Genomic DNA, 22,810 nt, shown 5'->3' on the forward strand with positions numbered 1-22,810 from the left:
ATGGTTACAAGTGAAACTCCAAATGCTTCTCTAAGAACTCTTAGCTAGAGAGAAAACTTGTTACAAGAAGGAAAACTAGCTACATCTCCTCACTGCTTCTCCTCTGTGTTTCTGCATAAAAGGTGGTAGAAAGTTTATTCTTTTTCCTTCATAATTTCTTCCACTCAGATTTTGTAAAAAGAAGTCAAAGATATGATGTTTCTTTTTTTTCTACACTCATTTGGTCTTCTCTTTTGTTGCAGAAGCATGTGCCACCGATTTCTGGCCCTCAAAATAGCTGGAAAAGTTGTGAGAAAGATAAAGAAAAATGGCTGTGCCACTTGCTGAGAAGAGAGACAGATCCGAGCCTCTGATCCGAGGGTTGAAAATTGATCCGAGCTCGGATCAGTGGATCCGAGGACTTCCCATGATGGATCCGAGGTCGGATCGTCCTGACCTCGGATACACTCCGCCAGAAGTACAGACGAGGTCTCGGATCTCTCTTGTACACACGGATCCGAGCTCGGATCCGTGTTGAGCAATTTTCCAGTTTTTCACTTCTTCCCATTTTCTACACTTCAGCTCCCAATTTCTTGTGTACTTTGTCCTCTAGATAACCCTTACATTTCTTTCAGCTTGTGCATGAATTTCATACATCAATAACCTTCACAATTTCACCAAATTAACGCATTAATCCACTCATTTATCAAGTTTTGAACCTTTAAACAATATTTAATCAATTCTCACCAAAAGAGTCCAAATATGGCTTTAATTTTCTCAAAACATACCAAAAATTCATGCCAAATTTGTACAAAATGTCCGCTAAATATTCACTTATCATACACACACCCACAGACCCAGGTTTGTTAGGCCATCCGTGAAGGAGTTATTTAAGTTATTCATTGGTGAATTTTTTATGCATCTTTGTCTTGGAAGTGATGTCTCATATGTGGCTTTCTTCCTGACTTTTTACTATCATCTTCCATTGCATGTGGTTATTTTCTTTTCCTGTCCTTGAATATACACCAATGAGATAGTAAGAGTTCAACCTATCTTCCCCACTGTCAAATAACATTCAATGTTAAAAGCTTGTGTTCAAATTTTGTATGAATGAGTTTGCTGCTTTTAAGACTACTAGTAATAGTTCACGTGCTTTGCACGTGATTGTAATATCTTAAAATATATTATTTTTTAGATACTAAAAATTTTTTATGAAATTTTGATCATCAACATCGTAATATAGTATTTTTATGTTATTTTTTTTAAGCTAGCTACTTTTAAAAATTTTATTAAATGAAAAGAGACAGAAAACATTCCAATGTAGTTGACATATCCCTTAGGATTGAATTTGAAATCATGAACGAAACACTTTTTGATTTATAACTTGAACTCTAACATATCAAATATTGATAATATCATGTTTTACCAAAAGTATTATATATTCATGACTCTATTGCATATTAGCCACAATCATCAAAATTTTTTATAAACGAAGAATGTAATTAAGTTAGAAAAATAAGCATACATGTAATTTGAATTCTTTGTATTATGTTAATTCTATTTTTGTCAATAATGGAGTATAAATGATCCACCACGTAAAGTTTTTTTGGCTTGTACATTCTAACAATTGAAATTTTATAGATAGAGATAGTTGGAGTTTTTCTATTTTCCTTTTCTTTTATTCATGTTTTTAGCACAATCTAATGCGAAGCAAGAGCAAAAAGTATACTTTTTTCATATGAGGACAATATTTTTTATTTTAATATTAGTTTTTTTGATGATCACGAAATTGGAATGAGAATTGTGGCTAATTAATAATTTTAATATTAATTTTTTGTATATTGCAGTGTTTTAGTTTTTAATTGCCAACTTTTAATCCATAACCGCTATCATTATTATTAATTATTGGAGTGCATTAAATCTGTCTAATTACAATTCTCACCATAAATGAAATTTACTTAATTTTAAAGCTTTTCATTTCATAATCGCTTCCATTATTCACTAATATTGCAATACAATAAATATATGTAATCATTAGAAAAATAAGGGTATTTTGGATATTACCAAAAACAATTTGGATATCATTTTCATTATATCATTTTTCATTTTATATTTACTCTTATTATAATCCTTATTTTATTATTGGAGATGGTTTCTGACTTGATAGATGGATTTGGTTTGTTCAAACCAATACAAATGAAGCATTACTATATTATTGTCAATAACAATAATGTTTGTCCTCCCCTGGACATCAGCGATTTGGATGTTATCTTTGGTATTATTTGAATTGTATTCTAGCTTTTTAATTCATTTGCTATTTACTTTATGTCATTTTATAAATAGTTTTCAATTTTATTTCAGTTTTTCTTGTTTTGATCAGTTGTTATTAATGATAATAGTGGTTTGTATGGTGCTATTTTAGATTTCTTTTTTCTAGTTTAATACTGTTATTTCAGTTATAAATGTGTCATCATATTTTGTATATTGAAATTTCATTGGATGCAACATGAAAAATTCTTCATATTGGTAAAAATGCATAATTGTAAAATTTACTTGTGATATTTGTGTGAAGATATACAGATGAATAAGGGTTTTCTTGTCATTGTATGTTTCTCCATTTCTAGAGAGTATCTATTTTTTGAAATTGAATTTTTTTAATAATCTCAACTAATGACTAATGACAAATTTTTCATGCTTCAATTAAGAAATTTTGATACGTATAATAATAGGAGATGGAGTCCAAGGGTAGGAAAATGGTTTTTAATGAGAAATTTTTAATTATAATTACCAATACCATTAAAATGTAATCAATTGGAGTGTTTTATTTCTTTTAATTAGTGCCACATTAAAATGCAATAATTCTAATTAAAAGACATGAGGGTAATTTAGGAATAACAAAAACTAAGATAAAAAAGTGCTTACACTTGCACTACCCAATACCAACATTCATACTTTTTATATAGTAATGATTAGTTAAAAGAGTTCAGGACAATTTTACTGATCAGCAGCCTGTGTACGTCAGAAGCTATTTTAGTGTACTTCTAATGGATTTGAAAAGCTGGGGAGGTGCTTTGTTATCTGGGCATGGGTCTTAAGCTTGAAGCATGCTCTATGTTGTTGGAATAGCGAGTTGCTGAATTTGTGCACTAAATAGGGCTCTAGGATACAATTGGTGCAGAAAATTAGAACAGAAGTAGGGAAGAAGAAATTTAGAAACCGTTGCATCCATGGGGATACTATTTTGTACCAGTTCTCCTTTTCAAACTGCCAACATAGAGATCTGATACATCACTCCTACAATGGACAACCTTGCATATTCTCCAAATCTCATGTTATTTCATATGCATCAATAACTATCTGTATTCGTCTACTTCCATCAGTTGCAAGTATAGAAGACTTTTATATCCTGATTGCTGATTGAAACCTGAACAATTCCATGAGAACAGAAACATCTGCGACCAATCGAACTATTGACTTCTAAAGATGAGAATCCCTCTGAATCCTCCTATGGAGATAAGAGAATTATGTGTCAAATATAGATAATCTTTTCTTGCTGGCTATTCTATGTAAACTGTTTTCTTGCTGGTGGTGATCTATTGTCTTTCCTTACTTTTTTCTTTTCATTAAGTTTTTACAAAATTTGATTGACTTTTAGCACTTTTGATCTTAGAAGAATGCTTCTTTCTACAACTTTTTTGCTAACCCGGTTCTATCTTGATAGCTGTATTAGTTTATGAAATCTTGGTTAAAAAATGACAATTAGCACAAGGATAATCAGAAATTGATTGTACAATAGATGGTCTAGGGGCAGAATACTCGATTTTGGGAGCAATTCTGACATAATTGTTTGATATGATTGTTAGCAGAGAAATTGCAGTTTAATGAAATGTAATTCCTGAAGACAGTAACCTATGGCTTTCATATACTTATGCTACTGAACTTGTGCAGAATCAGCATGCATGATATTTCTTCACCATCCTTTTTTTTTGTTTATAGATTATCTGATTGATTCATCCAATTTCATTTTTCTGAACTATCTCAATGGGAAACCTGCTTGCAGATAATGCAAATTAACATGTTTAAGTCTGGTATTTTAGTTTATACACATGCTCATACAGATAATGCAAATTAACATGTATGATGACCTGCAAATCTACAAAGAAAATGAAGGGGGTGGGGATTTGTCTGTAAGAACAGGTAATGCGACTTGTATGCTTGAAAAAATAAGAACGAGTTTATTAAAACAACTAGAGCCAGAATATAATGGAAGATTCTGAACTTTTTTTGTCAGTGGCTGTTTGGCTTCTTTACCTTTTGGTTCTGAGCCAGAGACTCCACGACTAGAGCAAATTTTGCATCATGGCATGTCCTGCTTGGCATGGTTATATTTTTCATGCCAATATTGAGTGTTGTGACCGGCTTGATTGAGAAATTCACCTTCACGGGCTTAGGAAGAGGGCAAGAAGCATTGATGGTCAACTTCACTGTCCTGCTCATCCTCCTCTTTGGAGTATCTGTTGGTTTCACTGTTCTTCTTCCAAGAAGTTATTAAAGAAGTAGTCATTGGAAAATCTCGTAATGTTTGGTTATATTTATATATAGTTTGGCCCAATATTGCAGCTAGACTGAACATTTTGTTAGAGTAATGAATCCTATGTTTGTTACAAGTGTTCTAAGTATTTAAATAGTTTATTTGGTCAAATAGTTCTTTTAAAACCTGCATTTTATGCATGAGATTTGTGACATTGGCATATGAACTTTTTTGGGACTATTCGAGCAGGAAAATGTCAGTTTTTTGCCCAATATTGCAACTTTTTTGGGCATATGAACATTGGCATATGACATTTATGTGTACTTGTACTAAAAAGGGGCTCAGTTTTGGACTAAATGAAAACTCTCAGTGCAGGTTTGAAAATGAGCTACTAGCTAGTAGATCAAGCTGATGGTTTGAACAACAAAGTCTTGCCCCCTTCAATCTGCAATATGGTTTGGTATACAATAATCAGTTTATGTACTGGTCAAGGAATGGCCCATAAGCTTGAGCCTATATATGTGTATATATAGATATATATATATCTGTGAACATTTTTCAGTACTTGAGACCAATGAGCATTAAGACCTGATTTACCATATTTTCTTTTCCTGAATCTGGGTAGAGTTCTAAGGAATCACACTCCTCTCTTTGAATTCGGCCATGGCCAGCACCGAAACAATGCCTAGAAACATATAAATCTTCTGCAAGTAGTTGAATGAGAGTTTTGATCTTATATCACATACCCTGTTTGCATTGAGGAAAATTTGAACTGTTGTAACCACGTCTGCAGGCTATCACCAACAGAGTTTCTAATCAATCACATTGCCTGAAAGACATCCTTTCCACTCACAGAGTTTCTAAGCTACACAGGACTTCAAATCCATATGTGAGCCCACGAGTTATATAAAAGCTTGATCATTTAACTAAACTGTAACAATACAAAATTGCATTAGACTGATCCCGTAGAATTATCCCTACCAAGAATTGTAAAATTAAAAAGTAATCAGCATCACTTTGCCCTAAACATCTATTCTAACTAAAATGGTGCTGCAAATCTACCTAGCACACGAATTTGGGAAAGAAATTCAAGATATGAAAACCACTCTACAGACTTCGGCCACACCAAATAGTACAACTTGTGTCTGAAGTATCAGTAGCGTAACCTTTTTTCCGTATCATATTTTGCCGATATAAACTACACATGTATGAAAGATCAGCATGAGGTAAAACAAAGTTCATTACCTTTGCAACAGCAGAGAGTGAGCTTAAGAACATATGCCAACACAATTCAGGTGATTCAATGAACAGAAGAGAACCAGCTTAAAAGTTCCTGTCAATTTCCAATGCCAAACGTACTAGTGCATGTTGATTACTTACAGTAAAAGCAGTTCATTAGCTGCTCTAACACATAACAGATTTATGTGAACAAGTATACAAACTCTGAAAAAGTAAAGTGCGGTTGTAAAACAAAGCAAAGTAAAAGAATGAAAGAAATGTGATTGGATCATAATCCGGGATAGATGCTAAAACCCAGATCAACTATGAAATGAAGACCAGAAATTCAGCACTACCAAGAAGAATGAAACAAAAAAACTCTCATTCACCAACCTTTCATAGATAATCTGCACAGAAGGATTTTGAGAACATACGCTAAGAGCTGCCTTCTAAAGCATAAAAAAAAAATCCCTCCTCCTTCATCCGGACTTGGGACCGGCTGTGTGATGTATTGTGTCAACACAGGTGGAGTTAAAAAACTTCATGTCTCAAGTGCCAAGCATGATAAGCCATCTCTTCGCGATCATAGACAAGTCACCTTGGACAATGAATACCCCCTATGCCATTGAATGCGAGGAAAAATTGACGAGTACTCCTACTCAAAAACATGTAGAGCAGGCTGTATCAAATAGCAGTAATTGGTTAATTCCCAGTCTTCAGCATATGTGAGGGATGAAATGTCATCTAACCTAGTAAAGGGAATTTGTTCGAGCATAACAATTTGATATGAATTCAGCACTAACTGGCCCATATGACAATTATATTAAAAAAAGATGGTGTGGTCACAGGAGTTGGGTTAAAAACGTCCAAAAGACTCGTCTCAACTTTCCATCCGAAACCAAGTTTTTTGGTTTAAAACCCCAATATACCTAAAAGTCGAAGGTCCAAGTGAGATCTAGGATTGCTCACCAAAACCAGGGCGTTAACAATGGTAACGACAATGGTTGGTCTGCACTATAGTTGCGGTGGGGTTCCCCCCATTGTCCCTCGCTGTGTGAGTGCAAGGACTTGGCTGCAGCTTGTTAATAGATTTTGTTTTTCGACTGCAAAGCTGTCCCTGTTGTGGCAATTGCAATCCCAATTTTTTTCAGAAGCACCCTTTTTTTTGGTGCTATTTTGTGCTCTTTTTGTACTTATTCAGTTTTAGGTCTCCTGAGATTCCAACTGGCTCACTCAGGAGATGTTTGGCATGGGAACCACAACTGCACCCTCACTTATTATTTGGTATAGCGAGACTCCCGACTTGGCTTACTCTGCAACAACCGAACAGGGAACCACAACAGATACATGGCACTAACCTGCCCCTGATTGCTTTATCGCCTCACCAACTTATTAAGTATATTAAGATGTCAACTCCAATCACTAGGCGCAGACTTCAAGTTTTAACTCATACTTCTTTCAGTTTCTAAGCCAAGGCAGAAATGGAAAGAGGCCAATTAGTATTTCGTTCACATCAAAAGCTACACCGTCGCATTATAACACAATTACAGGGCTAGTTGTTATAAGTGCAAAGGTGTGTGAAGTAGCTTTAGACAGATTCCCAAATATAGCTAACTTTGATGCTTGAACGTGGAAGTACCTATCATTTTCACCTCTGCTATTTAGGCACATTTATAGGGAACGCACTTGGACATACTAATAGGAACTCAAGTGATCATCAGTAGCTATTAAAATGTTCACAAACAGTTAAAAAGTTAAGAAGATAGCGTTTATAGGCAGGCTAAATAGGGCAAAAAAGAATCAAGTGCTGTTTAATTAACAAAAGGACAGAAATTTCAGTATTGATCGTGTAGAGTATTTATGAGACATTAAAGCGGCAGATTTAAAATTATGCATTACCTTTTTTTCCTTTTGAAAACAATAACACCTCATGCATAGTTGAAAGATATGTGTTAGGTAGAGCTAAGCGAATTTTCTATTATTGGGGAAAAAAAAGACATTCAATGCCTTTTTTCATTTTAAAAAAAAATTCATTCCCTACTAATAAAAAAGTAAAGGAATAAAGAAACCAAAATCCTTTAGTTTTTTGGATTTTTTTGTTTTTTCAATTTTTCGTTCTTTACATGCAAATAAAAAAGTAAAAAGGAAACCATGATCATTTTTCAAATTTTGTTTTTTGTTCTTTGCTTGCAAATAAAAAAGAAAAAAAGAAACGGAAATATTTTTCACTTTTTTGATTTTTCAAATTTTTTAAAATGCTTTTTCTACTAAAAAAAGTAAAGAAAAGAAAAAAGAAACCAAAATATTTTTTTTAAAATGTTTTTTCTACTAAAAAAAGTAAAGAAAAGAAAAAAGAAACCAAAATATTTTTGTACTTTTTTGGATTTATGGATTTTTTTATTTTTTTTTGTTTTTGTCAATGTTTTTTGTTTTTTGCTTGCAAATAAAAAAGAAAAAAAGAAACGAAAATCTTTTTCATTTTTTTTATTTTTCAATTTTTTAAAAAATGCTTTTTCTACTAAAAAAAGTAAACAAAAAAAAAGAAACCAAAATATTTTTGGGCTTTTTTGGATTTTTTTGTTTTTGTCAATGTTTTTTGTTTTTTGCTTGCAAATAAAAAAGAAAAAAAGAAACGAAAATCGTTTTTCACTTTTTTTATTTTTCAATTTTTTTTAAAATTCTTTTCCTACCAAAGAAAAGTAAACAAAAAAAAAGAAGCCAAAATAGTTTTGTGCTTTTTTGGATTTTTTTTGGTCTTTTTTTTTCAATTTTTTTGTTCTTTGCTGCATATAAAAAAAAAAAGAAACGAAAATATTTTTTCACTTTTTTGATTTTTCAATTTTTTTTGAAAAATCTTTTCCTACCAAAGAAAAGTAAACGAAAAAAAAGAAGCCAAAATCTTTTTTGCTTTTTTGGATTTTTTGATTTTTTTTCAATTTTTTTTAGCAAATAAAAAAGGGATAAAAAAGAGGAAACCAAAATCTTTTTTTATTTTTTTTATTTTTTGTCTTTTTTGTTTTTTCATTGTTTTTTGAAATTTCTAATTCTCTTCCTAGCTAATAAACAAAAAAACCAGCGAAACAAATTGAAATTTTCAAACCTGTTGTTGCGCTTTGCCCGCCAAATCCTCAGCAACTCTGGAAAAGGTCCTCAAGTTCAGTTTCACGATCGTATCCACAAAGGTACACATCTCTTCTTTCGTGTTGGCCTCGGCCGCATCAATCACGTACGTCTCCACAACCACCGTCTCATCGCCGCCATTGGGGTGTAGGCTCATGATCGAGCGATAGTTCGACAACCGGTGGTCGCCGCTGACAATGCTGAACCCGAAGATGCGCTGATCATGATCAAGAATCTCCAGCCGCTCGATGCTATAGGAGGCTGGAAGTCCTGACGTGACATCCACACGGCGTAAGCATCCGACTTGGTTCACCTGGCCATCTATGATTCTGAAGGATCTCACGAACGGCTTGTAGCGTTGAGGATTTTCAAAGTCGGAAACCAGAGCCCAAACGACGAAGGCAGGAGCTGCGATAGTTTGGAACAAAGTAGATGAACATTCGTTCGGCTGCAAAACAGGGTTGTGGTCGCTGGAAACGGTTGGGGGAAGCTGAAAAACCATGGTTGTGGAAGGGGGCGTGGGAGGAAATTTTTTAACAATTTCTTCAATGAAAACGATGAAGGAGTTTCTCTTCTGTGAGGAAGTTAGAAGAATAGTGACTGTGTTTTTATAGGCGTTGGAGAAATTGCTCCAATTCCTAAGAGGAGAAGGATTATTGCCAAAATAAGGAAGGATTAGGATTATGATTTCCTATGTGGAAAAGGATTGGATATCAGGTGGCAGTGGCAGGCTGGCTGGCGAACCATCCGTTCTGCTAAATTTGGGTTGATCGAATTACACCATTAACAATTGGATAAAATATAGAAAAGCCCCTTAAGGTTAAGTGAACATACAAAAAAACCCCTGTAGTTTCTAAGCATACACTCCGGTAACTTATGGTTTGAACTAATTTAAAAAAGTGATGGAAATCGTTTGAATTAACGGGTTTGAAATACACGTGCTTCTTTTGCGAGTATTTATACTAGAAATAAATAAATTTTCAATTGATATTCATATTATACTCCTAGAGTTATAATATAGAAAAGCCCCCCTCCCCTTCCCTTACCATGATTAATCAAACCTACAAAAATACCCTTATAGTTTCAAATCATACAATCCAAATCTCATGGTTTGAATTAATGTGAAAATCGGCAAAAATCATTTGAATTAATGAGTTTGAGGTTGCTTGACATGAAAAATAATTTTTTAAGTTCGAATTTTTAGTTGATATACCTATTAAACACTTTAGAACTCATAAAATTTTCAAAAAAACTCCCAATATAACTCATCTTTATTTCTATATATAAAATAAATAAATGAAAATTCTCAAATAAAACTCATCTTATTTCTATACATAAATAAATAACTAGAAACTTCCAAATACAGCTTATCTTATTCCTATGCACAAAATAAATAAATCAAAATTACATGTAACCATGGGGGGTTTTTTCCACTGATTGGTTTAATCACAGGGAGCTTTTCCGTGAGTTTGCTTAATAGGATGGTTGTTAGAAAGTCTTTTATTGCTTATATACATTAGGGTAATTGTGTCGTTTCGTCTACTGATAAAGCAATTATTGAGCACGTTTTACACTACTATTCTGTCCTAATTTTGGCATTTCATGGTGCTAAGAATTGATATTTTGCTCATATTTGATATTTGTGTAAAGTGTAGGTGGTTGGTGTGAAAAGTGCTCTCGCGAGACAAATTTTCAGAAGACTCTCTATCTCATGGCGTGCCCACGCCAGAAACTCTAGAAGGATACCCAAAAGCCGGACCTTCAAGCTTGGTAACAGCAGGAGAACCAATTAAGGACCCAGGACCACGTGGACCAGATGCGTGGGATTAAAACCCATAAACAAGTCCCGCTCCTAATTGCTTTGGCTGGCGGCGGCTACAAAAGGCAAAAGAAAGCCAGATTCACGTATTAGGAATTAGATAGCTTTAGTTTTCTTTTTCCCTAGAACGTCAGACGTTGTAGACTCTTCTCTTGCTTTTTGGCTTTCACGTTTTTGACTCTTTTGCTTTGGCTTTGGCTCTGTACAATTTTTGTTGGCTTTTGCGTTGTACTTCGGCTTCAGTACGAACATTAACACAGAGACAAGGAAGACGTTTTCTTTTCTTTCTTTCGTCATTACTCCATCGTTCCAATTTCGCTGATGATTGTGCGGATGAAATCAACCAACCCACGCAAAATTGATACGATGAGGAGCGGCTAGGTTTCTCCTCTACCCAAAGGTTAACGCGAAGGCGCGGTCCATAGCATCTGTGAGATCTAATCAAACTGTCATTACTTTTTCCAATTTGTTGCTATTCGTGCGTTTCCTGAATTAATTGTTCATGGGTATTTTATTAATTGAATATCAACGGCCGGGTATTTAATTTAATTTAATAGCCTACTGTCTCATTAACTAAATTGAATCTGTAGTTGTTCGTTTAGTTGATAATTAGTGACAACCACCATAATTGGCTTTATGTTGGGGAAGCGCAGGATCTAATTTAAATAAACCCTCTTAGCGTGTTTATTGATTAGAGTTGGGTTTTTCTAGTTTTAATGCAACTGGATAATTAAATTCCTATGGTCATACCTAGGGTTATTTTCTGGTTAGAGAAGCAGTCAACGGTCGTACCTTGGCTGTCGAAAAGGTAAGGAAAAATTGGCTGTCAGAGCTTGTTGATAGCTATAACCAACCTAGTGATAAATGGATGAAATATCTTTGCATCGATGAGCATTTAATTGGGCCGTGCCTGAGCAGTTGATCTTTTGGGTAGAACTTTTATTAATTGCTATTTTTAGTAAATTGTGCTTTGTGAGTTAGTTTTGAATTTTGTTTGTTTTATTTTTATTTTTATTTTCCTCCCATCAAAAACCCCCCATACTCTGAACTCTATAAGAAACGAATTATTCCCAATCCCTGTGGATTCGACCCTACTCACCGCTATATACAAAATTTGTAATTTTCTTGAGTAGGTATTTATTATTGCACAGGTTCGGCACCTGTCAATTTTTGGCGCAGTTGTCGGGGAACGAACCCGGGTCACCCGCGTGATTAATTTGTTTCTTTTTGAATTCATTTTTTTCTTTTTTTTTTATTTTTTCTCTTATATTTTTTTATATATATATAGTTTATGGCTGCTAACATTCCGTATTTTGGTGATAGACTGGATTTTATTTCTAGAAAGGGTTATGAGGTTTGTGCTTTTTCTAATGATCAATGGGCTGCTGCAAATTGTGGAACTTATTTTGCCTCAAATCATTCAATCGACAGATGCCCTGCATTTCAAGATGGTCTAGGTGCTCCAATAGATACTTTTGGAGATTTTTCACCTCAATATCAAACGTGGTATGACCCTTATTCAAACGGGTATGAGCAAGAATGGTGGGATGATTCCAATTTTAATTATCAACAAAGGCCAATAGATTTTCAACAGCTAGAGTCTCAAGAACCGTGATCCATGTCAGGTATGTCTCTTGAAGAAATAGTTGAATTAATAGCTACTAACACATCAAATTCAACAGGAGGTACATCAACTTCAACAGGAGACATAAAGGATGAATAAAGAGATGAAAGAAGGAAGGCGCGAATGGGCATCTAAAATGAGCAAATTGATTTCTCCAGTTTATGAAGAATTGCCCTCACCGACTATTATCGACCATGAGAAAGATGAGAGTGCAATTATCCTGACAAATGACATGGTACTGCGAGGATCTCAAGAAGAAGGATCTAAAGATGCAGTTGAAAAGAAAGTTGAAGTACAAGACATGAGACCCCAATATCAAATTGTTCAAATGAATGAATCTAGTGAACAATCTCCAAATGCGGTGACATCTCCTCCATTCCTTAATCAATATTTTTCTAACTCTTATTCTTCAATTCCTGTTAGTGAAATTGATTTTATTATACCAGAAGATTTTAAATTTCATGACAGGAATAAATTAAGAGTTACGATGGCAAAATATCTCGAACCAATAAGTGCTCGTGATGGAGGAGTGAGTGAAGATTTAAAGTCATCACTTGTTTGTTTGGCGCCATCTACTAATCCATGGAAGATCGTAGCTCGTGGACTCAAGAATTACTCTATTTACGAGGGCTATCAGGATTACATAAAAGATGAAGCACTAAAACGAACTACACGATTCTATCCTCCGTGAATAAATATAACGATGTCTAGCCAAAGACATTAAAAAAAGGCGCTGCTTGGGAGGCAACCCAAGGCTTCTTTTGTTTTAGTTTTCTTATATTTTTGAAGTTTTTGTTAAGTGTTAGTGTCATTTAGTGGGTTGTTATTTTGTGGCAGGAAGCTAGCAGTTAGACATGCCCACGCTAGGTCGTCACACCTAAGGAATGAAGTTTTGGAATTGACGTCTTCTCCTTCCTATTCGTGTTGCGTCCGTCGCCGCCACTCCACCTTGCGTCCGCCGCCACCACACCACCTTGTGCACGCAGCCGCCTCACCCTCCTCCGCCTTAGTGTCTCGCTTTCCCTTCCCGGTGGTCAGGAAAGTTTCTTTTCTTTCTCCTAATACTTCATTTGTCTTTTCTACATTGAGGACAATGTAGATTTTAGGTGTGGGGGAGTGGCTTCCATTATTCTTTTTTGCTTTGTTACTCTAAAAAAAAGAGAAAAAAAAGAAAAAACAAAAAAATGGGAAAAAATGAAAAAAAAATGAAAACATTGTAGTTAGTCGGCTTTTTGTTTATTTCTATGCTTGTTAATGCTGGAGCATGTTGCTGTGATGAATGACACAATCAAAGTGCATGGGTATGTGGGTAAATATACTAGCTATGCATTTTGTTTTCCCTTGGCAGTGTTGTTGAGTGTTGAATACGCTGGACTTGACCTATTCTTGAAACTTTTGGGATCTTTTGAGCCTAGCTTATATGAGCACATTATTCTTGTTTGCTCTATTTTTGTTTGATTGAGTGGGTATCATGCATGGTATCGGCATTCTAGAACTTGCTATTTGTACATGTCGAGACCACATTTTGTTGAACTGGATGTATTTGAAATGATAAGGGCATTTAGAATTTAATCTTCTTTGACTTTCTACAAACCATGCCTTCATTTTGTCTCCCAATAGTAAACCATTTTGAGCTTTTATCCCTCCTTTGTTTGTTAGCTATGTCTGATAACCTAGAACCTTTTTAGACTTTCTTGTTCACCCTTGTGTCGTTAAGGAATGTCTGAAATTCATTGTTTGTGCAAGGCAAATAAATCTAGGGTCGCAAGTGTTGTTAGAGTAGAATTTGTGTGGGGCCGTTTCTGTGTATCTAGAACAAAAAGGGGAGAAATCGGCAAAAAAAAAAAAAAAACTGGTGAGCAGAAGACTCTGTCTTCCAGGGCGTGCCCACGCCTTGCTAGACATCCTCTCCAAAATTAAAAAAAAAAAAAGAGAAGAAGAAAAGAAGAAAAAAAAAAGGGGGAGAAATTGTCAATAAGATGGTGAACAGCAGACTCTGGCTCACAAGTTGGTGAACAGAAAACTCTAGCTCACAAGGCATGCCCACGCCTTGCGAGCCGCTTGCTTGCAAAAAAAAAAAAAAAAATCGACACTGGCACAGTGGGAATAGCAAATGGAAATGCCTTACTTGTGAAATTTCCCAGGTAAAGCGTTGTGGTTATCTAGTGGATATTGGACATTCTCTTGACACATTACACCCTATCCTTACCTTTTTGTCCCACCTTTTACCTAAGCCCCATTACAACCCTCTTAAAGTCCCTTTGATTTGTGTATTTAGTTCACCTTTGAGTGGTGGAGATGTGATAAATGTGCAAGCCTATGGTAATGCCATTCCCTGATATTGATTTGAGCGTCCTAGTATTCATACATTTTCGTGAAGATGACGAGTATTACTGTTTATATTCTTCGGATTACCACCAGTCCAGTATGTTCTAATTTTGGCGACATTGTCAGGGATCTGAGACGCTTGTGTTAGTGTAGAGTACTGCATGCCCTCTGCTCTCTTGGTTGTACTTCTGAGTTTGGAATGCTTGAGGACAAGCATTGTTTAGGTGTGAGGGGATTTGATAAAGCAATTATTGAGCACGTTTTACACTACTATTCTGTCCTAATTTTGGCATTTCATGGTGCTAAGAATTGATATTTTGCTCATATTTGATATTTGTGTAAAGTGTAGGTGGTTGGTGTGAAAAGTGCTTTCGCGAAACAAATTTTCAAAAGACTCTCTATCTCATAACGTGCCCACGCCAGAAACTCTAGAAGGATACCCAAAAGCCGGACCCTCAAGCTTGGTAACAGCAGGAGAACCAATTAAGGATCCAAGACCACGTGGACCAGATGCGTGGGATTAAAACCCATAAACAAGTCCTGCTCCTAATTGCTTTGGCTAGCGGCGGTTACAAAAGGCAAAAGAAAGCCAGATTCACGTATTAGGAATTAGATAGCTTTAGTTTTCTTTTTCCCTAGCCGTCAGACGTTGTAGACTCTTCTCTTGCTTTTTGGCGTTCACGTTTTTGACTCTTTTGCTTTGACTTTGGCTCTGTACAATTTTCGTTGGCTTTTACATTGTACTTCGGTTTCAGTACGAACATTAACGCAGAGACAAGGAAGACGTTTTCTTTTCTTTCTTTCGTCATTACTCCATCGTTCCAATTTCGCTGATGATTGTGCGGATGAAATCAACCAACCCACGCAAAATTGATACGATGAGGAGCGACTAAATTTCTCCTCTACCCAAAGGTTAACGCGAAGGCACGGTCCATAACATCTGTGAGATCTAATCAAACTTTCATTACTTTTTTCAATTTGTTGCTATTCGTGCGTTTCCTGAATTAATTGTTCATGGGTATTTTATTAATTGAATATCAACGGCCGGGTATTTAATTTAATTTAATAGCCTACTGTCTCATTAACTAAATTGAATCTGTAATTGTTCGTTTAGTTGATAATTAGTGACAACCACCATAATTGGCTTTATGTTGGGGAAGCGCAGGATCTAATTTAAATAAACCCTCTTAGCGTGTTTATTGATTAGGGTTGGATTTTTCTAGTTTTAATGCAACTGGATAATTAAATTCCTATGGTCGTACCTAGGGTTGCTTTCTGGTTAAAGAAGCAGTCAACGGTCGTACCTTGGCTGTCGAAAAGGTAAGGAAAAATTGGCTGTCAGAGCTTGTTGATAGCTATAACCAACCTAGTGATAAATGGATGAAATATCTTTGCATCGATGAGCATTTAATTGGACCGTGCCTGAGCAGTTGATCTTTTGGGTAGAACTTTTATTAATTGCTATTTTTAGTAAATTGTGCTTTGTGAGTTAGTTTTGAATTTTGTTTGTTTTATTTTTATTTTTATTTTCCTCCCATCAAAAACCCCCCATACTCTGAACTCTAGAAGAAACGAATTATTCCCAGTCCCTGTGGATTCAACCCTACTCACCGCTATATACAAAATTTGTAATTTTCTTGAGTAGGTATTTATTATTGCACAGGTTCGGCACCTATCATCTACCTCCGCTAGTTTTGACGATTTCCATTACTATCTCAAATTAGTTCAAACCATGAGAGGTCAAAATTTATGATTTGAAATCATAAGGGACTTTTCTGTAGGTTAGCTTAACGACTGGGGAGTTTTTTATATTTTACCCTACTTTTAAATATTGAACTTTTTCATTTTTTTCTTGTTTTATTACAAGCATATATGTTACAAGTTTGAACATAACAATTCAATATTTTGATTAGAGATCTATTTTTGGGATAGTTTAAGTTATAAAAATAATATATTTGTAGAAAAGAAGTCAATTTGTAGTAGTATGCCAATATACTGGCTTTTTGGGATTGCCATTCTCTGGACAAAAATCTCATATATTTTGGAAATATTCCCTTGATACATTTTTTCAATGATCTTTTTACTTCATATAAATCACATCTAAAAAGGTGTTACAATATACCCTTCCAGAAAATGCAATCCAAACAATATACTTCCATGATCAATCATAGTAGTATTGCGATTAGGAACCTTTTTTGCAGTTAGAATAAAAAAATAAAAAAGAAAAATAGAACCTAGACAACAAAATCGATTATGTGACTTGACTCTCATGATTACTTGACATAATTCTAATCAAGGTGAAGGTAACTTGTAGTATTTTCGGTAATTTATTTCAAAGGTCAAAAGGCAGTTTGGGTACAAAAGAATACGAGTACTAAACTATAGGTTTAAATTTAATTTCATTTAAATAAAAAACGGAAGGATTTAGGCCTGTCAATTGAGCCATCTGAAGTGAGATTTAACAAACTCAGATTCGGCTCATATAGTTAGTACCACTTTTGGATTTCGAATTATGAGATTTGAAGTGATAAATATGAAACTCATGCTTAACTCACAAAATATTCGGATTATAAGTTTAATTCTGACTAACTCAAGCTCACTTAAAACTCCTTAATTTCCTTAATATAATTACTATAATTTTTAAGTTTTAAACTAATTTAATATCCACAGAACCACAGAATTAAAACTATATAGGAACCAGTAACAGTTCAATAAAAAGTATATAAAACCAAGAATTTTTCAACAATCATATATCCAATTAATTCAATATACATGAAAAATAGTAATAAAACATTATCAACAGTCAATACATCTTCAAAGGTCCTCAATTTGCTCATACTAAGATTTGTCCTTCTAATTCTTTTGAAATTATTTTATATATTTAATATTCCTTATATATATTTTGACAAATAACTCATAAGTATTAGTATTATATATTTAGATATATAATTATATATATATTGTGAGGGTCTCAAAATTTCATTAATTTCTGAAAATTAAAATAAATATTATTTAAGCTTTGAGAATTATTAAATAATATGAATTTATATTTAAAAATGTGTATTTATATTATTAATGATGTTTTCACTTATATAAATGTTATATTTTAATTTACATGAATTTTTAAAAATTTATTTGACGGTTCGCGTTCGACTAAGCATTAGGGTAAATTTTTGCGCACTGACGCGCAATGTAGCCCTAAGTTGAAATGTAGGATATGTAGAGGTTATAAAAATGTACAACTAAGCTGAGGATGTGTTAAATGGGGAATTCCTACCAGTAGATAAAATTTTCGCGCTTAAACGCGATTCAAATTCAAAATTGTCACCATTAATGGCATGCCCAAAAAGTCTTCAAACCTATACCTCTAGCTTACCTTCATTTTCAACCCATCTTATCACCAACTACCAGCCGTTTCTCTTCTCTTCAAGCTCGTTCCTCTGGTGCAAGAAGAAGCAGAGACCGCTGCCATTCCAAGCTTCTAACAGCCTTCCATCCTCAGCCATTCACACCCCAATCTTCAAGCTTCCATTTCCAGCTTCCACCTCCATTCTTGGCTGCTGTCTCGACCAAGCAAGGAGGAGGAAGATCGCTGCTGCTACTGTCGGCGTTGCGTCGGACCAGGGGAGAAGGAGAAACCAGCTGCCATTTTTCTTTCCTCCAACCACAGAACCTTCCAAGCTGACTCAAAAAACCCCTGACCCAAGCTTCTCTTCACCTTAACGTTTGCTGCTGGGTTGCTGCTGTGGGTGGTCAGACCGAGAGAAAAACAGAGTGCAAGGGGTGCCGACTGACCTCAGTGATTCTAGGAGCGAACTTGGGGAACTAGGCACTTCATTTAGCTAGTAAACAACCACCAAAGGTAATCCTAAAACTTCCGCTTCACCCCCTTAGCCAAAATTTCAGATTTGTTGCAGCTTTTGGTTCTTGAAGTTTTAGCTTGTCTTGGTGAAACATGTTGGGTTGCTGATCCTCTAAGCTAATGATTGATGAAGTTAGAGGTGTTTTATGTGTTTATATGTGTGTTTTGTGGTGGGTAAATGTTTGGGAAATTTTAAGAATGAAAATGGGGTGCTGGCTGGATGAGGGATCAATTTTCCAGCTTTGTTACCGGTTATTGTTTTGCAATTTTTGCTTAGGTAATGAACTGGATTGCTTGTTGGGAGGTTAGACTAATTAGTTGTGATTGTTATGGACTTAAAATATGAGTTATAAGTTGAAGATGGTTGAGCAAAAAGAGGAGAAAATTCTGCTCTGCTAAACCGAACCAGCAGGCCTGTTTTTCTTCCATTTTTACCCGAAATTTTGAGTTAGATTTTGTGAAGTTATTGAGCTATTTAAATCGTGTATATGTTCACCTATATGTGTAGAGCAGTTTTGGTGAAAATGCAGCTTTGGTGCAGTGGGAAATTTCATTGAAAAATCAAAGGGAAAAATGCCCTTGAGCTGTCCGAAAAATTCTGGAAATTTCCAGATTTTGGTCGAATTTTTGGGGGTTGATTTCGACAAATTTGTGAACTATTTGGGCTGTATACATGTTTACCAATATGTGTAGTATTGTTTGGGGAAAAATGTAGCTTTTGGGTAGTTGAAAAGTTTTGGACAAATTGAAGAGAAAATGGACTTCTTGTACCAAATGCACTTGGAAATTTTTCCAGCTTTGCATGAGACATGTTAAATGATTTTCACGTTAACATGAACCCAATTTGACTTGTGTTTAGTTAAGGGGTGTGTATAGCTCTATTTGGGACAAAAATCTAGTAGAGTTTACGTCCAAAAAGTGGACCAAAATTTTATTCTTCACGAGGCTACCCAAAACAGAAATTTTGTTTGAAATTAGAAATGATTTTTGACGTTTGGATTTCGTTTTGGTTAAATGTGGACTAAATTTGTCCCGAAAATATTTTCTAGCATTAACCTTTGTTACTAGGTCCACTTCGAGTTAATAACCTTGAATTTTATTAGACCAAATGTCCTATTTCGAGAAATATGCCAAATTTGGAAATTTTCTTGAAAACTCAAGTTTTTGCCTTCATGAAAATCCTTGAACCAAGTTGGTCAATGGAATTTGGCAAACTTAAGGAGTTTCTATTTTATAGAAATTCCAACGACTATTTTTACTTGGTTTATATGATTTCCTCTTAAAGGAATTTCCCAAGATATTTTTGGGGAAAATTAGAAGGGGAAAATTCCTCTAAATGGGTAAATATGATTTTTCTCAACCAGTGACACCAAAGTGGTGTTAATTGCTTATATGACTCTAGAACTTGGTTATTGAAATATTTGACGAATTTAGCAAGTTTTTGGTTTTAAAGAAACCTCAAAATTTAATTTCACTCGAAATTTGTGGATTTCACTTTGAGAAAACGATTAATACTAGTTTGGGATTTTTGAGTGAAATTAAATGCTAGTTGACTCGAGTTAAATTCGCCAACTCAAAAGTGGAAATTTATGTGAAATATTTGTATGATTTTAGGAGTTGGTGAAGAGCACAATCTCGATCAAAGTTTTACAATTCTAGACTCTTCACTTGAGGTGAGTGTCTCTTGCATGAATCGTGTTTAACTGCTAGTTGAACTACTTGTTAAAAATACTTGCTAGAGATATCATGAAATGTTATATGCTATGTGATTGCGTGAAATACCACAAGTACAAGTGTTGCAATGTCGATTGGAGCGTGGTCTCGTCGACTAAATAAACCAAACGGATGCACGTACCACGCTCTATTAGAGTGGGAGGTACCTCTCTGCCGTCTTGGTAAAAGTGCTTGCAAAATTCGTGTTGGAGTCGGGCCCGAAAATAAGGGGGAAGTCGTTGCTAGGAGACAAGTAGAGTAGGAAATATTCTACATGGAGGTTAGGTAGTGAAAGTTGACGGAGTGTCAACTACTAAAAAATTTCCTGATCAAGCGCATGGACTTTGGCTCCTGAGAGCCCCGTATCCTTTTCTTGTCATGTTACTTCGATTTCCTAAATTATTAATTGCTTACTTGTCCATTTGTACTTGTTAAATTGCCCTATGTGAATTGCATGTTTCGAGACACCACTGAGCTATTGGCTCATCCCTTTCAATTTGTTTTCCTTGACAGGTTCTGAGTTGCATGAAGTCTTGGAGAACTAGAAAAGAAATGTTATATTTTGAATGCCCACTTTTGTATATATACTTAGGGAAAACTTTAGTATCTTTTGGATGACTTTTGTGTATTTGGGAAAATGTGAATCCTGTGGTGCTTCTGTGCCCTGGATTAGGAATTTTAAATTGTAAATTAAGTTGAATTTAAGTATTTTAAGTTAGACATTTTCTTTGATGCTTGAAATTGTACTTTTGGATGAGTAAGTTGAATGGTACGGTTTGTTTAAGTACTTGGCTTATGCGAGAAGTAAAGTTTATTTACGAATTATATTTGATGATGTTAGATGATTGAATGAGTGAGTCCCGGCGAGAGTTGGGCAGGCGACTCGCCGAACCCTCTGGTTCGCCTTAGGGGGAGGTGGGGCCGCCACATATATATCAAAATATGAATATATTATATATGATTATATAGATAGATGCATATTAAAGGGTCTAGCCTATATCGTGTTTGACCCTAATAAGATCCAAACTCTACTTACATTTAATTCGGGACTAATGTTTAGACCCAATTTTAATCCAACTCAATCAAAGGTCAGGCTCATTAGACTTTTTCTCGAAACCGAGTTGACAATGACTCGGCCCTACTAATAGTCCTAGAAGGATTGCCTCATATTTTTGTGCTAATTCATTTCCCTTTCAAAATGAGTAAGAAAGGGAATTTGGGGATTAGATGATTAGAGTGGGGGCTTGCTTACTTGGATAGGTTAATTTGGTAATTTTGATTATGTGTGTTTTATTAGATATTAGCAATATGTGAATTTGCCAAAACTTATGTCTTTAAGAATTTTAAATCTTTCTATTATTACTTCTCAAAATTTTCCAAAGGGAGAAACACAACTGGTCTCTAATGTATCAGCAAAACAAATATGGTCTCTAAATTTTCTGATTTTAACTTTACATTTTTAGTCCCTAATGTTTGAAGTTTCAATCAATATGGTCTCTTAAGTTTCTTGTTATAGTTAGGGGTTTTAAAATAAAAAAAAAAAGGTGTGAATTGAACTAAAGATATGACAAATGTCATCCTAAATTCCTATCAAATTTCATAAAAACGCTTTATATCAACATAATAACGTTGCTGAACTAAAGAGCTTTTTTTCTTAATAAGTTACAATCAAATGACAATATATACATAATATATAAAATAAAAAAAGGAAAATTCTAGTATTAATATAAAATTTATTATCATTCATGCTAATGACCTGTGCATATAGGCCTTGAATTGTTATAGTTAGGAATTGTAATTATAAAAGCTAGCAAACATAAATACTAATATGAAGTGCTTTTAGTCATTATGGGTTAATCATCAGTTAATTGCTAATAGTATAAAACAATAATCACATATATAAAACCAAATTTGAGACCAATTATACCAAAGGGAAGAAGTATATGAGACATTAGTGGCATGAATAAATGAAGTAAAAAATAAAAAAGTTTAATTAGAAATGCAAGTACCCATTTAAGACAATTGCCTTGTAATTCGCATCTTATTTATCCTAACACCCTCAATATCACTATTGAAAACTTAAGCGACTGAAATGATTAAAATTTCAAACATTATGGTCCAAAAGTACAAAATCAAAATTGTTAAATAACAGTAATTAGATTTTGACCTTAGTCATTGTTGAATGTACCTACTACCAAAAGCTTTGAGAACCAAATTTATTTTTTTTCGGAACATTAGAAACTAATTTAGCACATATGCTAAAAATGGAGACTAAAACTACAATTCTCCGTTTTTCCAAAAGAAAAATCTACACCTTTTTTTTTTGTTTTATTTTTGTGCACACATGTGGTTTTTTTTTCACCTTTGATATCACACAACGGTCCAAACCGACTGACATTAGTTAATAGATTCAATTATTAAAATGACTTTGTGAATTGTGAGGGTGGTAATACGTAGAAAAATTTTGTTTGGTAGAATTTGGGTAAAAGAGAGGTGCGTTTGATAAAATTAAAATTTGAAAACTGAAGTTTGAAGTTTGAATTCCATTAAGTTAAGTTGTTGAATTGTTAAGCATTAGGCCTTGTTTGGTAACCCAATTCAGCACTTAAAATTAAT

The 22,810-nt window shown here is 34.5% G+C and overlaps 1 protein-coding gene and 1 long non-coding RNA gene across 2 annotated transcripts; one reads left to right on the forward strand and one right to left on the reverse strand.

The window, feature by feature from the left end:
- Window positions 1-8,822: 8,822 nt before the first annotated feature.
- LOC113718356 (abscisic acid receptor PYL4-like) lies at window positions 8,823-9,350 on the reverse strand. Its single transcript, XM_027243266.1, has one exon. The coding sequence runs from the start codon at window positions 9,348-9,350 to the stop codon at window positions 8,823-8,825; it is 528 nt and encodes a 175-aa protein (XP_027099067.1).
- Window positions 9,351-18,364: 9,014 nt separating this feature from the next.
- On the forward strand, window positions 18,365-20,978 carry LOC140020984 (uncharacterized). The gene is made up of 2 exons (XR_011824944.1): window positions 18,365-18,481; window positions 20,708-20,978. It is a non-coding gene; the product is annotated as an uncharacterized lncRNA (long non-coding RNA).
- The last annotated feature ends 1,832 nt before the right edge of the window (window positions 20,979-22,810 follow it).

The sequence above is a fragment of the Coffea arabica genome, chromosome 11e (assembly GCF_036785885.1).
Source record: "Coffea arabica cultivar ET-39 chromosome 11e, Coffea Arabica ET-39 HiFi, whole genome shotgun sequence".
Lineage (NCBI taxonomy): Eukaryota > Viridiplantae > Streptophyta > Magnoliopsida > Gentianales > Rubiaceae > Coffea > Coffea arabica.